Genomic DNA, 15,873 nt, shown 5'->3' with positions numbered 1-15,873 from the left:
TCAGGCTGAGAACTTTCAAAGAGGATAAGCCTGTTTGTGTTTAATTCGTTTATCTATCAAGTCCGCGGGCGATCTATTTCAAGTTTCCATCGATCGTATTAGAACATTTTTCTTTGGGAAAATCAACTACACCACATCTTTACCTCATGTATGGTGCTAACAACATCAAAGAAATTAATTACGCCAGTATTCGCGTCCCACGCTAATGATTCTGATTGTTCTGTACCAGCCCATGCATTGCTCTGCTACTTCTAAGGAGCAGCGCAGCCATGCGTGGCCCTCGGGTCATTTCTGCAGAATCTCGCGGCCGGATTGTCCGGGGACAACAATAGTGGGGCGACCTGACATGTACTAATGAGCAGAGATGCGCCGGTAGCGGCCCTGGCTGACCTTTGTCGTACCCCCCCCCCCCCGCCCCCCTCCAGACGTGGGTGTCACTGCAGGTACCGCTGCCCCAATGAAGGAGGCACCCGGTAAGGGAATGTGTAGTGTGTACCTGCAGATTGACAACGGCACGAGTTTTTTTTTTGCATGTTGTGTATTTCATGTTGTAGTGCAAAAGATGGTACGTTATTGTTCAAGAGCTTGTGCTTTGCGATTTTGCTGTGTTTTGCACATATTTGTTTTGTGTTGTGCTTGCATTGTTTTGGCATGGATTTGTTGGGAGCTGTATGTTTTGATGTGCACAATGTGATTTCCATTTTGTGTGTTTTGTAGTCAGCCCTATTGTTTGCGCAGTGAATCCTGTGGTTATTTGTGTATTTTCGGTGCTGTTTCTCTCATTACCCACCCACTCCGCCACGAGCCGCCTTCATTTCCCAGCCCTCCACCACAGACGCGCCCCGTAAAATGTCGATCGCCGGCGGGCCATCGCCGGATGAAATGATTGCTGGCCATTCGGGGATTACGTGTCGGTCGGGCCGCTTTAGTGGCCGGCTCGGCAGGCGGGTCACGGGCTCCCACCTCCGTGGGCGGTGGCGCTAATGGCCGTCCACTGACCGCCCCTCGAGGGCCGCTGAACCGCCGGAACGTGCCTCGGGGACAGGGGTGACGTCATACCTAGGGGCAGTCCCACGGCCAGGCAATCCGAGAGCGACCTGAGGGATTTTTTGTCTGGCAGCGTAGCTGCTCCTTCGGAATGACATATTTCTGCTCTGGTTGGCACGAAAAGGAAATATATGCGACAGAGGAATGTAATACTGTCGGAGACGAGGATGCATAAACGAACGATCGCTCATGTGCGAGAGGAAATTAGCTAGTAAGAAGTATCTGACCTTTTCGCAATAAGATACATCCGTCGTTGGCACGCCTCTACAAACATCCCAGACGAGGACACTGGTCTGCCTCGGGTCGAACGGCCGCCGCTACAAATTGAGACAGTACAAACGCGGCGGCTATCGTGTCCCATTTCATAGCGATTGCTTCCATCCTATTTCACCCTGGCAATTTTACGGCCGTACCCAACCGGACCCGATCGGCTGCCATATTTTGTCGCATCGGCTGCCATATTTTGTCGCATGTCTTCCCGGGCTACCATATCCGCCGCCGAAGCGATCATTCTCCCAAGTTGGACCGCCCGACGCCCACCGTCTCCGAATCGAGTATGTCTTTATGGGAATACACGAGCGCGGGTGGCGCCCGGTTCTCAATCGCTGTACTGAGAGACGCGTCCATCGCTCTGTCTGCAGATAGTTGTGTTGCTATGTTTTTAGGCATTCATCTGTTATATTGACATGCTCGTTTTTTGTTCTAAGTTCACAGCTACGTTTTAACTTCAAGAAAATGGATCCAAATAATTTAAATTTGCCATTTTATTTCACTTGTCTTCATCATAGTTTGCCGATTCTTAAGTTCATATTTATTTATTCGAACTAGTCTCCGCCGCCCGCTTTCCACCACCACTACCGGTCCAACCCACACCCGCCCACAGACACCGTCACAGGCTCAGCCCACATCCAATACCCACTGCCCCACCGACCGGCCCAGCCCACAACCACCCACCACCACCACCACCGCCACCCACCACCCACCGGGCGCCACCACACCGCCCGTCGCCGCCGCCGCCGCCGCGCCAGTGCCTGGCCTCCAGACCTGCCATCGATCTCAGGCCACGGCGCGGAATCCGAGTCGCGGCCACTGGGAGGGCGCTCATTTTCCCGCCAAAATGTCGCGCCGCGCGCCGCAGCTCCGGTGTCGGGCGGCGGGCGCTGGAGTGGCGGCGCCCGGAGGGGCCTGGAGGCAGGGGCTCGGCCCAAATCGGGCTCCCGCGTGCCGCCCAGGCCGAGTGGCGTGGCACGGAGCGAAGCTGGAGCTGCGAGCAGTCGCGCCCGAGACTGGCTCGGCAAATTTTAGAGAGCCCTTCCAGTCATGGCAGAAGGACGGAGTGCCCGGGTCCGGGTGACCTTTGCTGGTCTGTGTCCGCTGTAACCCTCAGGCTATTTGAGGAAGTGTTGTTGTACCCGTAGTCAAGTTGAAGTGGTGGCGTGGGGCTGTTATTGCAGAGATGAGAGCGCGGCGCTGCTGGTTAAATGAAGTAGATAATAAATATGTTTTTGCAATAAATGTGATGTTTGCGCGTAAAAAGAGTACTTTCAGCGGCAAGTTTAAGCAAACCCACGAAGTTGTCTGTTTCATAAGGTACCGACACCGTAAACACTCTGGTATAATTTTTTTGGGCATGGTCCGTCAAATCATAACTATTGTAGTAATTATACAAATACGGCGATGCGCTATGATAGGTAAAGTTATCAAATCGGATGATTACAAATGAGAGAAAATTTGTTCTGAGATGATGTGGTCCACAAAAGAAAAGAACTTATGAAAATGTAATCCCCGTCCATCGTCTTACTCATATAATCAGAAGATCTATGACAGCTCTGAGCTGGATGTCATTACCGAAGTTTTTGACGTATTGCTGCCTTCATGGCTGACCAGTTTGGAGAAATTGGAACGCGTTCGCCAATATTAAACCACGCGCTATGCTTTATGAGAATTCCGCCTGATCAGAAACTCAGGCTGGCTGACTCCCCTCGAAGCCAAACTTTGGCGCCCATAAACCCCTACGACTGTCCCCATAAATAGCTCAGGAAGTTCGTCTTCATCTGAGCTGGCGGCGGATGCCGATGAACTTACATCATAAATGTAAAATATTTGCCATGTTGGTGGCCCGAAGAGGCCGCCATTAGGCGCTGGAGCTATTCTATAGCCATGCTCTATGACTTGAATGTCGCTCTGGTCGTATGTCAAGATCTGTGCTGGGATGAATGGTGGCGTCAACTGGCCGTTATATTAGGGATACAATGGAGATTCGGCTGGCAATTCCCATATTTCGGCCCGCCATCGGAAAACATGTGGAACCTTATTGAGAGGAGACACATTCCTGATCGTAGGGAAGCGGGGAATGGCCGTCTTATTTCCTCGGTCACTTTTCACACGGTTGACGAAAAAAGAAAATAGTATTTCTACCATGCAATAAACGCTAGCATTTACGTTACTAATAGTTTTGTGATAAGCTTCTGTATTTTTGTCCTTGTTGGCCCGATGTAAGATCCTCACAAGTTTGCAATACCCATATAACAAATCACACCATTTGTCGGCACACTACCATTGTCTCTCTCGCTGACAGGACCAAATAGTCTCTCTGTGCCCGCACAAATCAGCATTCCCCTGCATCAATCAATGATCGGGAGTCGGCCAGCGGTCCCCCGGGCGATACATCAATGGGGACCGCGGTCCCGCGTGTAATACATCCGGCGCCAGCGAACGTCTCCCCGGTGGCACCCGACTGACCGACTATCCTGAGAGTCGGCTTCGACCTCTGCTGATCCTACTTCTCTCCATCCTCTTCGCTCACTTCATCCTCTCTGTCTCTCTGTCTGTGTTTCTCTCTCTCTCTCTCTCTCTCTCTCTCTCTCTCTCTCTCTCTCTCTCTCTCTCTCTCTCTCTCTCTCTCTCTCTCTCTCTCTCTCTCTCTCTCTCTCTCTCTCTCTCTCTCTCTCTCTCTCTCTCTCTCTCTCTCTCTCTCTCTCTCTCTCTCTCTCTCTCTTCCTAACTTTTATTCTTTTTTCTCTCGCTCACAACATCAGAGCACAATCTTGAAATAAACAACGCACCAACTACATGAAACACTACACACCGGCCACCGGCGCATGGCCCTTCACCCTTCACTCTTCACCCTTCACCAACCTACCCTGCCCAGAACCGCGCCTCTCTGGGGGCGGCTCCGTCCGCCCGCTACCTGCCTGTGTCTGTCAGCACGTGCGTGCAACTGTATGCAGCCGCGGTGTGTGTTAGTGGCCATCGGCAGCCGCCGGTGACGTGCACGTTTATCGGGCCGCGCCGCAGTTTATTTGATGTTGAGATGTTTGCTTATTTGATCGACAGGCGTTTTGCCGACTGACGCCGCCGCCGACGGCTTCTTCCCCGCCGTTTTTGTTTCGAAAGGTAACAGCATGCCTCCCCGAAGGCCGCCCCCGTGCTATGCCTACAGTCCCCAGCGCGATATTCGGTCCCGTGTTTGCTTTTGTATCGCTATGTTTAATCCCGTGTTGCTGGAACTCCACCGTAGTAGGACACGTCAGTCATGTCATTTTTCGGTGACCTGGCCCTGTTGCGTGCCGCTCCAGTCACTGCTGCTGCTGCTATGGACGCCTCGCTAGTGACCGGGCAGCCTAAGAATCCGAGCTGCTCTGTCTGGTAGGGTTGATTGCAGTCTGTTTGATTAATGGATTAAGGGGCTTTGGGTCGACAATAGTGCTGCAGTCCGGTCTTAGAGCCGCTTAGTTGCCCGCACTATTAACTGGCCGGCTGTGGCGGTCTGGCGGGTTAATTGCGAGCCACACCACACGAAACGCGCTACCGGAATTGGACGGCGCACGCAATCCGCCCCGTGACGTCATTACCAACACCGGGTGACGTCATGACTCACGTATGACGTCACGGGCAGGGCCGAAGCCGAACCCGACGCGGGACCTGAAGATGGAGGGTCTGTCTCACGGCAACCTGCTGACCTGGGCGGCGCCGGTGGAGGTGCCCGACGTACCGGTACACTACTACTCACTGCGGTACAAACCCGAGGAGGGTAAATGGAAGCGGCTCGGACCGGACAAAATCACCGACACCGAGTTCTTAGGTGAGTACCGACTACTCTGATACTCTTATACCTTTCAGAGCACTCACTCATGCGCGGGCTCCCGTGACTCTGTGCTTGCTTATGTCGATGTTTTTCTATCCAGTACATTTCCTTCTTATTGTATTTTTGGGAGCTAGTTGAACGAAATATGCAGAAACGTCGTTCAAATCAGTATCTGCACGGGTTAAGTTATGCGTAAACAGTACACCTGTTAAACGCAATATAAATTCACTTGCTTATTCACCAGTTTCATCCTGCGTCTGTCTTCTACCGTTTCTATATAAGGGCAAAGTATTCAGGGAGGACTATTCTTGAAGGCCGCTCATGTCGGTCTTGTATTACACTCCCAGCTCCGCCAGGAACTGCGGCGACAAGCTCCGACGGCAATTCTCAGAGTTACTTTCTTCGCGACGCTCCCGAATTGGCTACAAACGATACTCTGGGCGACATTAGATGAGCCGATCTGTCTCCAATATGGACGCAATGGCCGCTCAGAACCGGATCAATCTGCCCATTTCCTGGGACACTTGATACGGAGGAGATTCTCATACAATAGTCATGGTGGTATGCGTTCTGTGATGGGTGATAGCTGTAATGGCAGGTTTCCATAACTGTGTGACGCGTTTATTTTACCAGCTTCATCCGCATTTCGCTGGGTGCAATTGTTTGACACGTCCGTCCATTAGTTTTTGCCCTAAGTGAAAAGAGCTATGGTGTTTTACTGCGTAGCTCTGATTTTTTTTTTCTACCAACCGGAATCCTCCGTTCAAAGGAGCGAAGAAAAAATAGCAGTGTCTTGTCACTTTGGAACCCAGGAGCATGTTTTCGTGCTCTATAGAAGAATGGCGATCAGGAAAACATGCAGGCTCATTAACACATGGTCTAACCAGCTCTACCTCGTAACATCAACTACACTGTACTCTGTATCAGTAAAACCGCGCATGCGATTCTCTCACAATGCTAATTCTTACCTACCAGATATCCGATGTAGTTATGCGTAGTCTAATGCCGTTAGGTACCTATTGACTGCGGCCTAATTTCCGACTGGCAATCTTGTTAGCTAACTAGATCATTCATCGACAGGCTTTGCTAGGTTACCGGAAATGTGCATGTCTACTGTAAATTCCCTGGAGGCCCAGCCATATTTGCTTGCGGTACTGGCATTCTCAATCGTCTGTGCATTTCCAAATATACGAATTAGATTGCCACCGACGAAAAGCTTATTGGAATCGAATTCAAGAAATGATGAATTTGATTGATGACGCATTCACACCCTAATTAAATGCTTATTTACGTTTCATTTTTCAACCTTACTAGTTAGTTACCGATATAAAGGGACAGGTATCGGGACTGAGTTGCGGGGATACAAAACGTCTCCAGCTCTTGGCGAATGTCAGTGAGGACCGGGACTTTGGTGCTTGAACAAGATCTGATTATGGTGTGGATTTATATACTGTATAGTTTACGAGTATAACTATATTTCTAATTGGAGTAAAGTATAAGGCTGGCTCATCACAATAAATCCCTTTGGAAACTAAAAACTCATTATGGACGCTTTCTCGCAGAATTAGTATTTATCCGATAATCAGATCAAATATTCGTTTCGAGCTTCAATCGCTTAGCAACGTTTGATGCATTGTTGCAATATATATCAAATCAGCTTTCCATCTGTCCTGGCTTGGCAATAGGGAAATTCGGAGTTGTTGATAGAACGGAGTCGAAGGCTTGGTGACTTGTGTCGAAAACTCAATTTTGAAAAAAAAAAACACTTCTAACGGTTGCTACACAGTCCTCAGAATGAACATAAGGATTAAGGAAGATTGAGTTTATATAGTTCACGATTCTATGATTCTGTTTACTCGGCTGTCTGTATATATTGCCAGATTGCCTCATATAGTTACGTGGCCGTTTCTTTTTTTCAGTTATAAAAGAGCAATGCCAACTTTCAATGTCCGTTGCAATTATGCAATATGCATACCTTCTACAATGCAATCATGCCGTAAAGTGCATTACCTACTGTAATTTAAATGATTTTAAGAATTGCACAAACCTAAAACCATTCGATAACGTATGCAACATCAAACTCATTCTCGGAAATTGGTCACACATGTCAAAGTCACACGGTTACGGCAGCCCCGCCTGTAAATCGGTCCGAAATCACCCACTCCCCTGCAGCCTTTACGGCCGTCCTTTTCTGAAATGCATGTTGCCGACGACAGCAGTCGTTTTCAGCGACGACTGACTCTGTGTCAGCGCGTGCTGCCGCGGCGGGCCGGCCCGGGGTGCTGGGTTTGACTCCGCGGCCGCCACGCCGGCTGAGCACGCCCCCACTGGCGCAATTGCAGGCATTCAGTCGGCTCTCGGAACGATGAGGCCCATTCATGTGTCGTTTGTGCGACTGTGGAGGCTGTTTCAGGCGTCATTTATTGGAATGCTGACCGGCAACCCGCAGTGGTGGCGTCGCAGAACGCTCTTTTCGGGCGTTAAATCTTCTTGCTTTCAACAATTTATTATATTTTTGACTTGTGGTGCGCCGAGCCTTGCTGACAGCGAAGTACTGATCTAAGCAGGGCTCAAATGACAGCCGAAATACTAATCAAAGCCCCATTCTGTTTCACTTATGCAATCTCTGATGTTTGCTTTAATCAAATGACGCAAGCTGTGACAGCAGTTCACTCGTTTTGTTCACGTTTTCAATTTCGACAGGGCTTCCCGGAAAGCTTTTCAGTCAGTCATAACAAATTTTGCTATTCACCTTGAACCCAGCGTCAGGTGCCCTTCATATTTCGTTTCGCAAGTGATGGCTGTGAAAGACAATAGTTAAAATGCAGTGCAGGTATGCCGAATTATTTCAGTATTGTGTTTCTTTTTCTGAAAACATCGACTCTTGGGAAAACGATGTGAAAACAAAGTGGAAAACAACAGCGGTAAACAAATAAGATAACTCGGCACAAAAATTGGTGAACTCATTGTGGGCTTTGAAGTCGAAAAGATGACTTCCTTTCAAGTCACTCCGTTTCGCCTGCACTTCGAAATGTCTTCGTTATTTTCCTTCCGGTATCATCATGCGATAAATGAACCGTGGCATGATTCGGGCCATCAGCCGTGCCGCATGTGGTGGTGTTGGCGTGGCCCCGGGGTTCCGCCCTCGGTCGCTCGACCCACCGTCGGTACCGACAGGACGGGGGCGGGGGTATGGGGGAGGAGGGGTTGCCGAATCGGCACCAGTTCGCCGTGGGCGACGCTCCTCCTCTCCGCGTGGCCGCAGATTGGCGAATGGCGGAGCCGCGCCGAGCGCCACCGCCTCGGTAACGACTGCTGCGCGCCGCCCATGGCCCTGCCACTCGGCGGCGAAATATGACGCCCCGGCGGCGAAATGCGGCGCGCCCCGGCGGCGGCCAATTGCCGGCCGGCCGGCGAATATGGCGCACTGGTGACGGCAGCGGTGCCGCGGCCGACGTCGCCAATATGCCGGGAGTCGGGCCACCTGGCTCCCGCTCGGTCGTTTGCGCTAACACGCTGATCTTCTCCAGTACTGACCACTCGCGCGGAAGTGTCGCCGTTCGCCGCCGAGGGTCACCGAGTGACGTACTTACCTGACATAAATAATGTATTTTTGTATCTGAACCACACACCTTGTCTGTCTTGAAATTGTGTGCTAATGCAAAACAACCATAATGCGCGCAGTGCATTGCAGCATTTGGTGTTGTTTGTTGCCGGCCGTCGTCCTCGGTTAACCCCGTAATTCGAGCCGTGACCCAGTTCATATCTAGTTAGTCGGGTCATAATTAATGTGTCTGCGTTGGTGAATTATTCATAAGGTCGCTGGTGACGGTGGCGACAGTGCCGCGGGGCCTTCCAGACGGCTGCAATATCAGAGATGCGGCGGCGGTATCACGTGCTGCCGTGGTGCGCGCCCAGGGGAGCGTCAAGGGACGGTCCAGAGACAGCTGGGTTGTAACAGGGTGGGTCACATCGTCTGCAGATGTGGTAGAGCTCTTACCTTTTCTGATGTAGGGTGAATATCAGTGGCTTCTTGATCAAAACGTATGGGTCTCACGATGTGTTTAGTGATATTCATTCCTAGCAAGTTTTTCGATGGACGTGTTCTTGTGTATTCTCATGAAATTAAAACTTAAGTCGTACACTTCCTTTTAAAACTGTTAAGCCAAAAATACCAAGTGACACGCAGTCCACCATGGGGTTAATGGTAATAATTTTTAAAAAATGAATGAATATAAGTACCGGAAGTTCTGGCGAACTAAATATCCCCAACGGTTCTTTCGTTTCTCTTAGGCATACATTTAATGACGAAACATGACACTAACCACCGCTACACGCCGTCTTTTGGGCAGATAATTTCACCCAATTACTGTACCCGTTTCCCGAAATAACTCTTCTAGGGACGCGCCGCATGTGACCACTTCTTTCACCTACGTCAGTGGTCACTGCAGGACTCCCCCTATCGCCTCTGTAGCCGGAATGGACCGGTTGCCACGTCCGGTGAGCGGCATACGTCACCGCCACACTCAGCCTGGTTAATAAACTGCGAGTATTGCATTCGAGCTATATTGGCGGCGCAAATGTCACGGCCCGGTGGAGGAGTGTCGAGCTCAGCTACCACGGGTGCGAGAGGCGTGTGCCCTAGCCGCTGTATCCCACGCCAATCCTCCTCCACCCACACACCGACCCGCAGTGATCTGGTTCAGGGCCGGACATCCTTGTCGGGTCAATTACCGACTTTGTCTAGCACAAGTTCGCTCACAACGCTCAAAATGAGAAATAGACGGCTAGTGCTGTCCTGAAACTAGCAGTGCATTATGAAATTAACGCTCACAGGGGATTATAAAGGTAATAAGTCGGAACCCTTATGCCATTCGCAAAGATTTTCATGTCTGCGGGGGGCTATGTAGAATATTGCAAGGCCATTCGACATGTTTACAGCCAGACAATATTCTTCCATGGGCCCCTATTCACGCAGCTAATCCTGTCGTAGCCATCGCATAATGCGGTCATTTTGGGCAGCTCAGCTTTGTTCGGGATTGATGAGACTGCGTGTAGCGCATGCTGGGATGGATGCATTAGTAACTCATAACCATATTGTTTTATGGCGGCTTCCGTCTAGGCAGGCCACAAAATAGATGAGAGAGGGTTTGCGTGGTAATGAATCATCTTTTTCATAACAGTGTTAGGCGATACATTCCTACATTCCTTGTAATGCTCGCTTTTAGCGTAACTGTTTATCTTATTCCTAACATATTTTGATACAATTGAAACGCATATATCTTTCCAACATTGTAGCTAGCAGATTTAGTGCTATTTGACGGCGGTGTATCGTTAGATGTGCTACGGTAATTTTCTGTTTACTGGCAAAGTAACGCGCTCTAAGAACTTGTTTTTCATCGTTCCAGTTTCAATTAACGCTCCCTTGATATCTAGAGGTCAGCCAATTACAGGCCTGCTATGAAAAACAAGGCTTTAATACAAAACTGACTAGCTATTCATCTGGGGATGGCTTCTCGAGCTTGATGTATTTTATCAGGTGGCTGACACGTCTACCCATGCCTGCTCAACGATAAGCTATTGGTACATGTCCATCCCAGTTTTCTATCAATCGTTTATGTCGCTTTCTTTGAACATTTGTTCAAAACTTAAATCGTATCGCCCGTTCCCATTCCGTTTCACTTTGCTGCAAATACGTGAGTTTAATTTACTTGTTTTTATTAACGTTATCTTCTTGATTGAATTCATTTTACGGACGCCTTCCCTTGCATTATTATGAAATCATTTTCAGATCTCTTCAATAACAAATTGGATACAAGTGTTGAAAGGGTTTAGCTCCTTTTCGCATTTCAAGGGATTTTCTTCATCTTGGCAACTGGTTACGAAATCGCTCGAGGATATAACCAATGAATTTATCCAACTGTTTTCCAGGGAGCTGGGAGGTAACCGCTCTGCATAACTCGTCTCATCGCGCATAAATGCATAATCGGTTGATGTTTTATCTGACTCAAGTAGACGCTAAGATAATTCATTGTTTATTGGCTAGGTAGTCTAATGCCCACCTTAAAGTGAAATCTGACATTACTCGACTTGAACGGTATTATGAATTACCAATGTTTTCGTGTGCAGCGAATTATATTTACTTTGACTTTGCCAGTTAAATGCCTATACTAACGATGTCATTGCGTTTCGTTCGTTCTCAGAACTTGCAGGTGCAATGAATTGCATCATTCTGGAAACATTCATTTCAGCCAAGAAATTTCATTCAAATGATAAATAGGAGTTGAAATTGAATGTAGGACACACAACGGGAATTTATTTTAAAGCTCTGTAGACATACTCTTTAAGGTTGAATCCTCTGTTAGAAACGTTGTCATTATGTTGTGTACCATTCAACTTGGTCTCTTGTGCTTTTTGCTTGCTTACGCAGTCATCTATTTTTGTGATCGTGAGATGTTAAAACAAGGTCAAAATCAAAATGCCCGCCATAAGCCGTTAAGGAAGTGGTTCTGAAATGAGTGTTTCTTTGCAGACGCCGACTGGTAATCTTGACGGTCCTATTTCGTATCCTTCCTTTGCGAGTACCACTTCAGCCGAAATTCCGTCTGATCTTCGTCGTATCACCGCGTTCAAATTTGTGCCCGCCCTGGCAATGTACCTCAATTCGGGGAATGGCTCTCATTTCTGCAAATGCCAGCTCTGGAAAGGCCACTCCACTCTTGCAAGTGTTCATCGACGCCGTCAAATGAGCGTATGAAAGACGACCTCGCTTGTTCGCCGATCGCGCATAGCGTATCACGAGATGCGAGTCATCTAAAGCTTCATTCGAAATGATCTACTTGCTCCTCTGAATTGTGTTATACTGCATGGTCACTCATTCAGCCCTGCAATGTGATTTTGATGTCTGAAATCAGTCGTCACTTGATCGAAAGTTACTCCTTTTGCATGTGCTCATCTTGCCCCAATATATGATTATGCATTTACCCCATGGCTTAAAAACTCGTCGCAAGGGACTTGCGTTTGGTTAAAGGTAGTGAGCCAGCTTTCCTGGACCGTATGGAGTTAATGGCCCAGATAAGGAGAACCGGATTTTTAGAACTTATCCATACCTTCAAAACTCATGGAAACGTCTTAACCCTATTCCTGGCGGGCTCCGCCGGGACAAGAAACTGGCGGGGGGGGGGGCGATTCGGCCCCCCCCCCCCCCTGAGATCTCGAGAACGAAGCAAGATAGCGACAAGCGGTAAACGGCATCGGATACGCACGGCCAAGATCTACAATTTTTACTAAGGTCATTTTCAGGTCAGGTCAAAGATGACGTCACAGGGGTCGAAAAAGTCAAAATGGCGGCACTAGATATGGAGAGAGTTTTTCTCGAATAACTTTCGAATTAGTCAAGATAGGAACAAACTAAGGGCATCATCGTGATCCTCTCGTCAATCCGCATCGAATGATATATATGTTGACCTCGAAAGGTCAAGGTCAAAGGTTGACCTCAGGTCACGTGACCTCGAGGTCATCATGTATATCATTCGATGTGTCTTGACGAGCTGAACACAATGAGACCATCCACGCGTCTGTATCTTGTTCCTGTACGGAGTTATTGGCCAAAAACCTTTGGTGACCTTTGATGACGTCACATGACCTCACAGCTGCCCAACAGCAAAACAGACCTCAAGGTAGTGAAGGTTGATCGTATATGAAGTCATGTATGGTATATGGGGCCATTCCGACCCGTTTTAGTGGTAAAAACAGGGAGTTGATTTTTCCCCCATTGACTTATAATGGGGAGGTCGCGAAATTGACCTGACCTTAGGTCACCGATATCAAAATTCCGAGATATACAAATTGCACATACTGGTACCCTAACTAAACCCTGAAGAGAAGAAATTGATCGGTCAAAAACTCTAGCTCTGGCGTGATTGCAAACTTTTCTGAGGTAGCGTCACCAAACCGCCTGTGGTGACCTGACCTGAGGTCAGATCAACTCAAAATTTTCAGACATGTTGCGTAGAAGCCTTTTAGGAAAAGTCAGAAAATTTGAGCTTCCTAGCTCAACGCGTTTGGGAGATATAACCAAAAAACCTCAGGGGGGCTCCTGAGGCCCCCCCCCGCCAGGAATAGGGTTAAATTCTTCAAATTTTGAGTACCCCAGTGCGAAATTCGCCCCGACGGGTTGTCGGTCGTACCCCAACCACATTTCACACCGTGCTATGAACAATAAATGCACACACTAAAATCGCTATTACCGATATGCTCATCCAATCAAGTTTCGATAAACCCGTTCATCATCATCTCCTGCGGTTTCGAACACGCCTGTTAGGTGGTGCGGTAGACCGCGCCCAAAGCCAGGGCCCCGGTAACGTGAGGTAGCCGAGTCGGGGCAGCGTGCGCTGACCCAAGCCGGGGCCGCGCGTCCTCCCGGTGTCATGTGATAGCCCGGGGCTGCCCGCGGGGATGCGGTAGACCGCGCCCAAAGCTGCGGCCCCGGCTTGGGTCAGCGCACGCTGCCCCGACTCGGCTACCTCACGTTACCGGGGCCCTGGCTTTGGGCGCGGCTTCTGCTCATACTTTGTGGTGCGGTGGTGGTGCGTCGGGCCGCGGGCTCTGACTTCGGCCAAGAAAAATGCGTCAGCTGATCATTGTCATTTCTGCCACTTGCGTGTGGTGAAATGGGGTCATAACTTAAGAGACGGCTTTTTCATATCAATTATTCTACATAAAATCATATTTCAAACCATAAATAATGTTCGACAGCCAAATAAAAGAAACAATACCAATACAGGCTTACAGTTTAAGGCTCGACATTGTGTTGTCTACGATTAGACAGCTGATAACTCATTCCCGTACGTTGTAACTCTATAATGACCTTTGCTTATTGTCACATGTGCGCCGCATTCGCGATTGTTGCCGACGCCTGTTTGCAGGTCAGCCCACTACAGTTGTTATACATATCGAAAAACCGATAAACTTTTAGGCGAAAAAGGCACTATTCCAGGCCCATTTTGATTTTTTTTTGCGATATTAGGTAAAAACAGAAGCTTCTTATCCTAGGAAAAATAAAATGGGAAATCTTTCAAAGGTGGCACACTACTTTTAAGCTGGAGTTACTTAAAAAGCGAAGGCTTAGAAAACGATAGTTATGTCATGGCATGCTCTTATCCCGACATTGCAAGGCGTATACAAATAAGGACTATTTTTACAAGCTTCTTTACTTGGACGTATGCATACAGTGTTCTGCGCCATGGCTGTCCTGCCACGGGACAGGGGGGGGGGGTCCTGCCACTAAGGGAGGGGAAGGGGGCTGATACGAGATCTGGGTGGGGGACGGAGATTGACGGCTGGATGAAACAGTCCACCAAACGACCGTACCGCGGCCGTCCGAACCAGGCCGGGCTTTGTCGCTAACTGGCGCCCGGCCAGCCGACTGCGTCCCGAAGCCAAATCGTGCCGTGCAGATCTGCCACCAAGCACTGTTTAATTTGCTGGACGATGTTAAATCGATGATCCGTATCCGGAAAGTACCGCTTTATGTCTTTTGTTATATATCGAGCTGGCATTCATCCGGGCTGTAAAACAGGTATTAAAGAAATGTGGTGACCTACATGCAACGCGATATGTGTTTGTTGTTAAAATTCAGTTGTGGAGCTCCATAGTTCCAGCTTGGAAAATGACTGTATGTGAAACTTTCTGATGTCATTCAATATCAGTCTTTATATTTCTGAAGTAACTGAGGTAGTTTGGAAGTGTCTGATGATGGGCTATGCCCGAAACTTAATCCCTTTTTCTCGGTCATACTTTAGAATACATTCATTATTATGAGGCTTCGGTTTTCTTTCATCATCATACTTAGTTTGGAAGTGTCTTTTATCGCCGTTGATATGAATTGAAGTTAATTACAGCTTGTATGATACCACATCTATGCAGGCGGCAGGCTGTACACATGTTTACCCGAGACGCGGCGTGGTGACGCTGACACGTAGTATAAGACAGTTGTGATACTTTTTCCGTTAGCAAGTTAGGCCCCGAGTTTCTGTTGTTAGCACACACACGGCACCCGCCCTGCAAAAGGCCTGGCCACTGGGGATGGAGATCCCGAACACAAGTTACAGCTCTGGAGCAAAGAAATCCACACTCTTGAACAATGCAAAGCCGAACTTGGCCGTTCAGAGAAATGTGATACGGGCTCTCTGTTTTGCGGTTGGATGCATAGATAAGGCGGGCGAATTGCACTGTTGCTGGCATACTCCATTGAAGAGGCTGAAATACGAATACCATCTAAACACAGGAAAAGCCTTTGTTTTCTTTTCTCTGCAGGGTCTGCGTAAGCTGGGTCTATATCGCATACTGTCTTCGTTATTTGCGAGTTTGCAATAAAGACAATGTAATGGTTTCATTCCAAATGAGGCTGCCACCTGAATGTCGCTATGCATCTCCTAGAAATGTGGAAGTTCAGCGGCTTTAGATGCTCAGACCCACTGTGGAATTACAGAAACGCACACTGCCGCCGGTCTCTCGAGCTGTGTGGTGTTGACCGTGAACACACAAGTGTTTTAGTCGAGCAGTTTACTAACATCACATGTTGTGAAGCTAAAGTAGGTAGTCGCCTGCGTAATATGGAATACACTTTCTAAATGCATCTTACATGTTTTTTTCCTAAAGCTATTCCATATTTTGACACGTCTTTACGGATGTCCGCCCCACCGTCTTATTTAATTTCGTTTTCAGACCATTATAGG

General features: G+C 48.5%; 1 protein-coding gene across 1 annotated transcript in view; it reads left to right on the top strand.

The window, feature by feature from the left end:
• Window positions 1-15,873, top strand: part of LOC122374806 (protein turtle-like) — a 55,197-nt gene that overhangs the window by 26,521 nt on the left and 12,803 nt on the right. The window contains exons 12-13 of the mRNA XM_043353791.1: window positions 426-473; window positions 4,946-5,131. Coding sequence (XP_043209726.1) covers window positions 426-473; window positions 4,946-5,131 — 234 coding nt within the window. The remainder of the gene's footprint in view (window positions 1-425; window positions 474-4,945; window positions 5,132-15,873) is intronic.

Source organism: Amphibalanus amphitrite, unplaced genomic scaffold, assembly GCF_019059575.1.
Source record: "Amphibalanus amphitrite isolate SeventyFive unplaced genomic scaffold, NRLGWU_Aamphi_draft 001716F_arrow, whole genome shotgun sequence".
Taxonomy (NCBI): Eukaryota; Metazoa; Arthropoda; class Thecostraca; order Balanomorpha; family Balanidae; genus Amphibalanus; species Amphibalanus amphitrite.
This window is presented reverse-complemented; position numbering and strand designations above follow the sequence as displayed.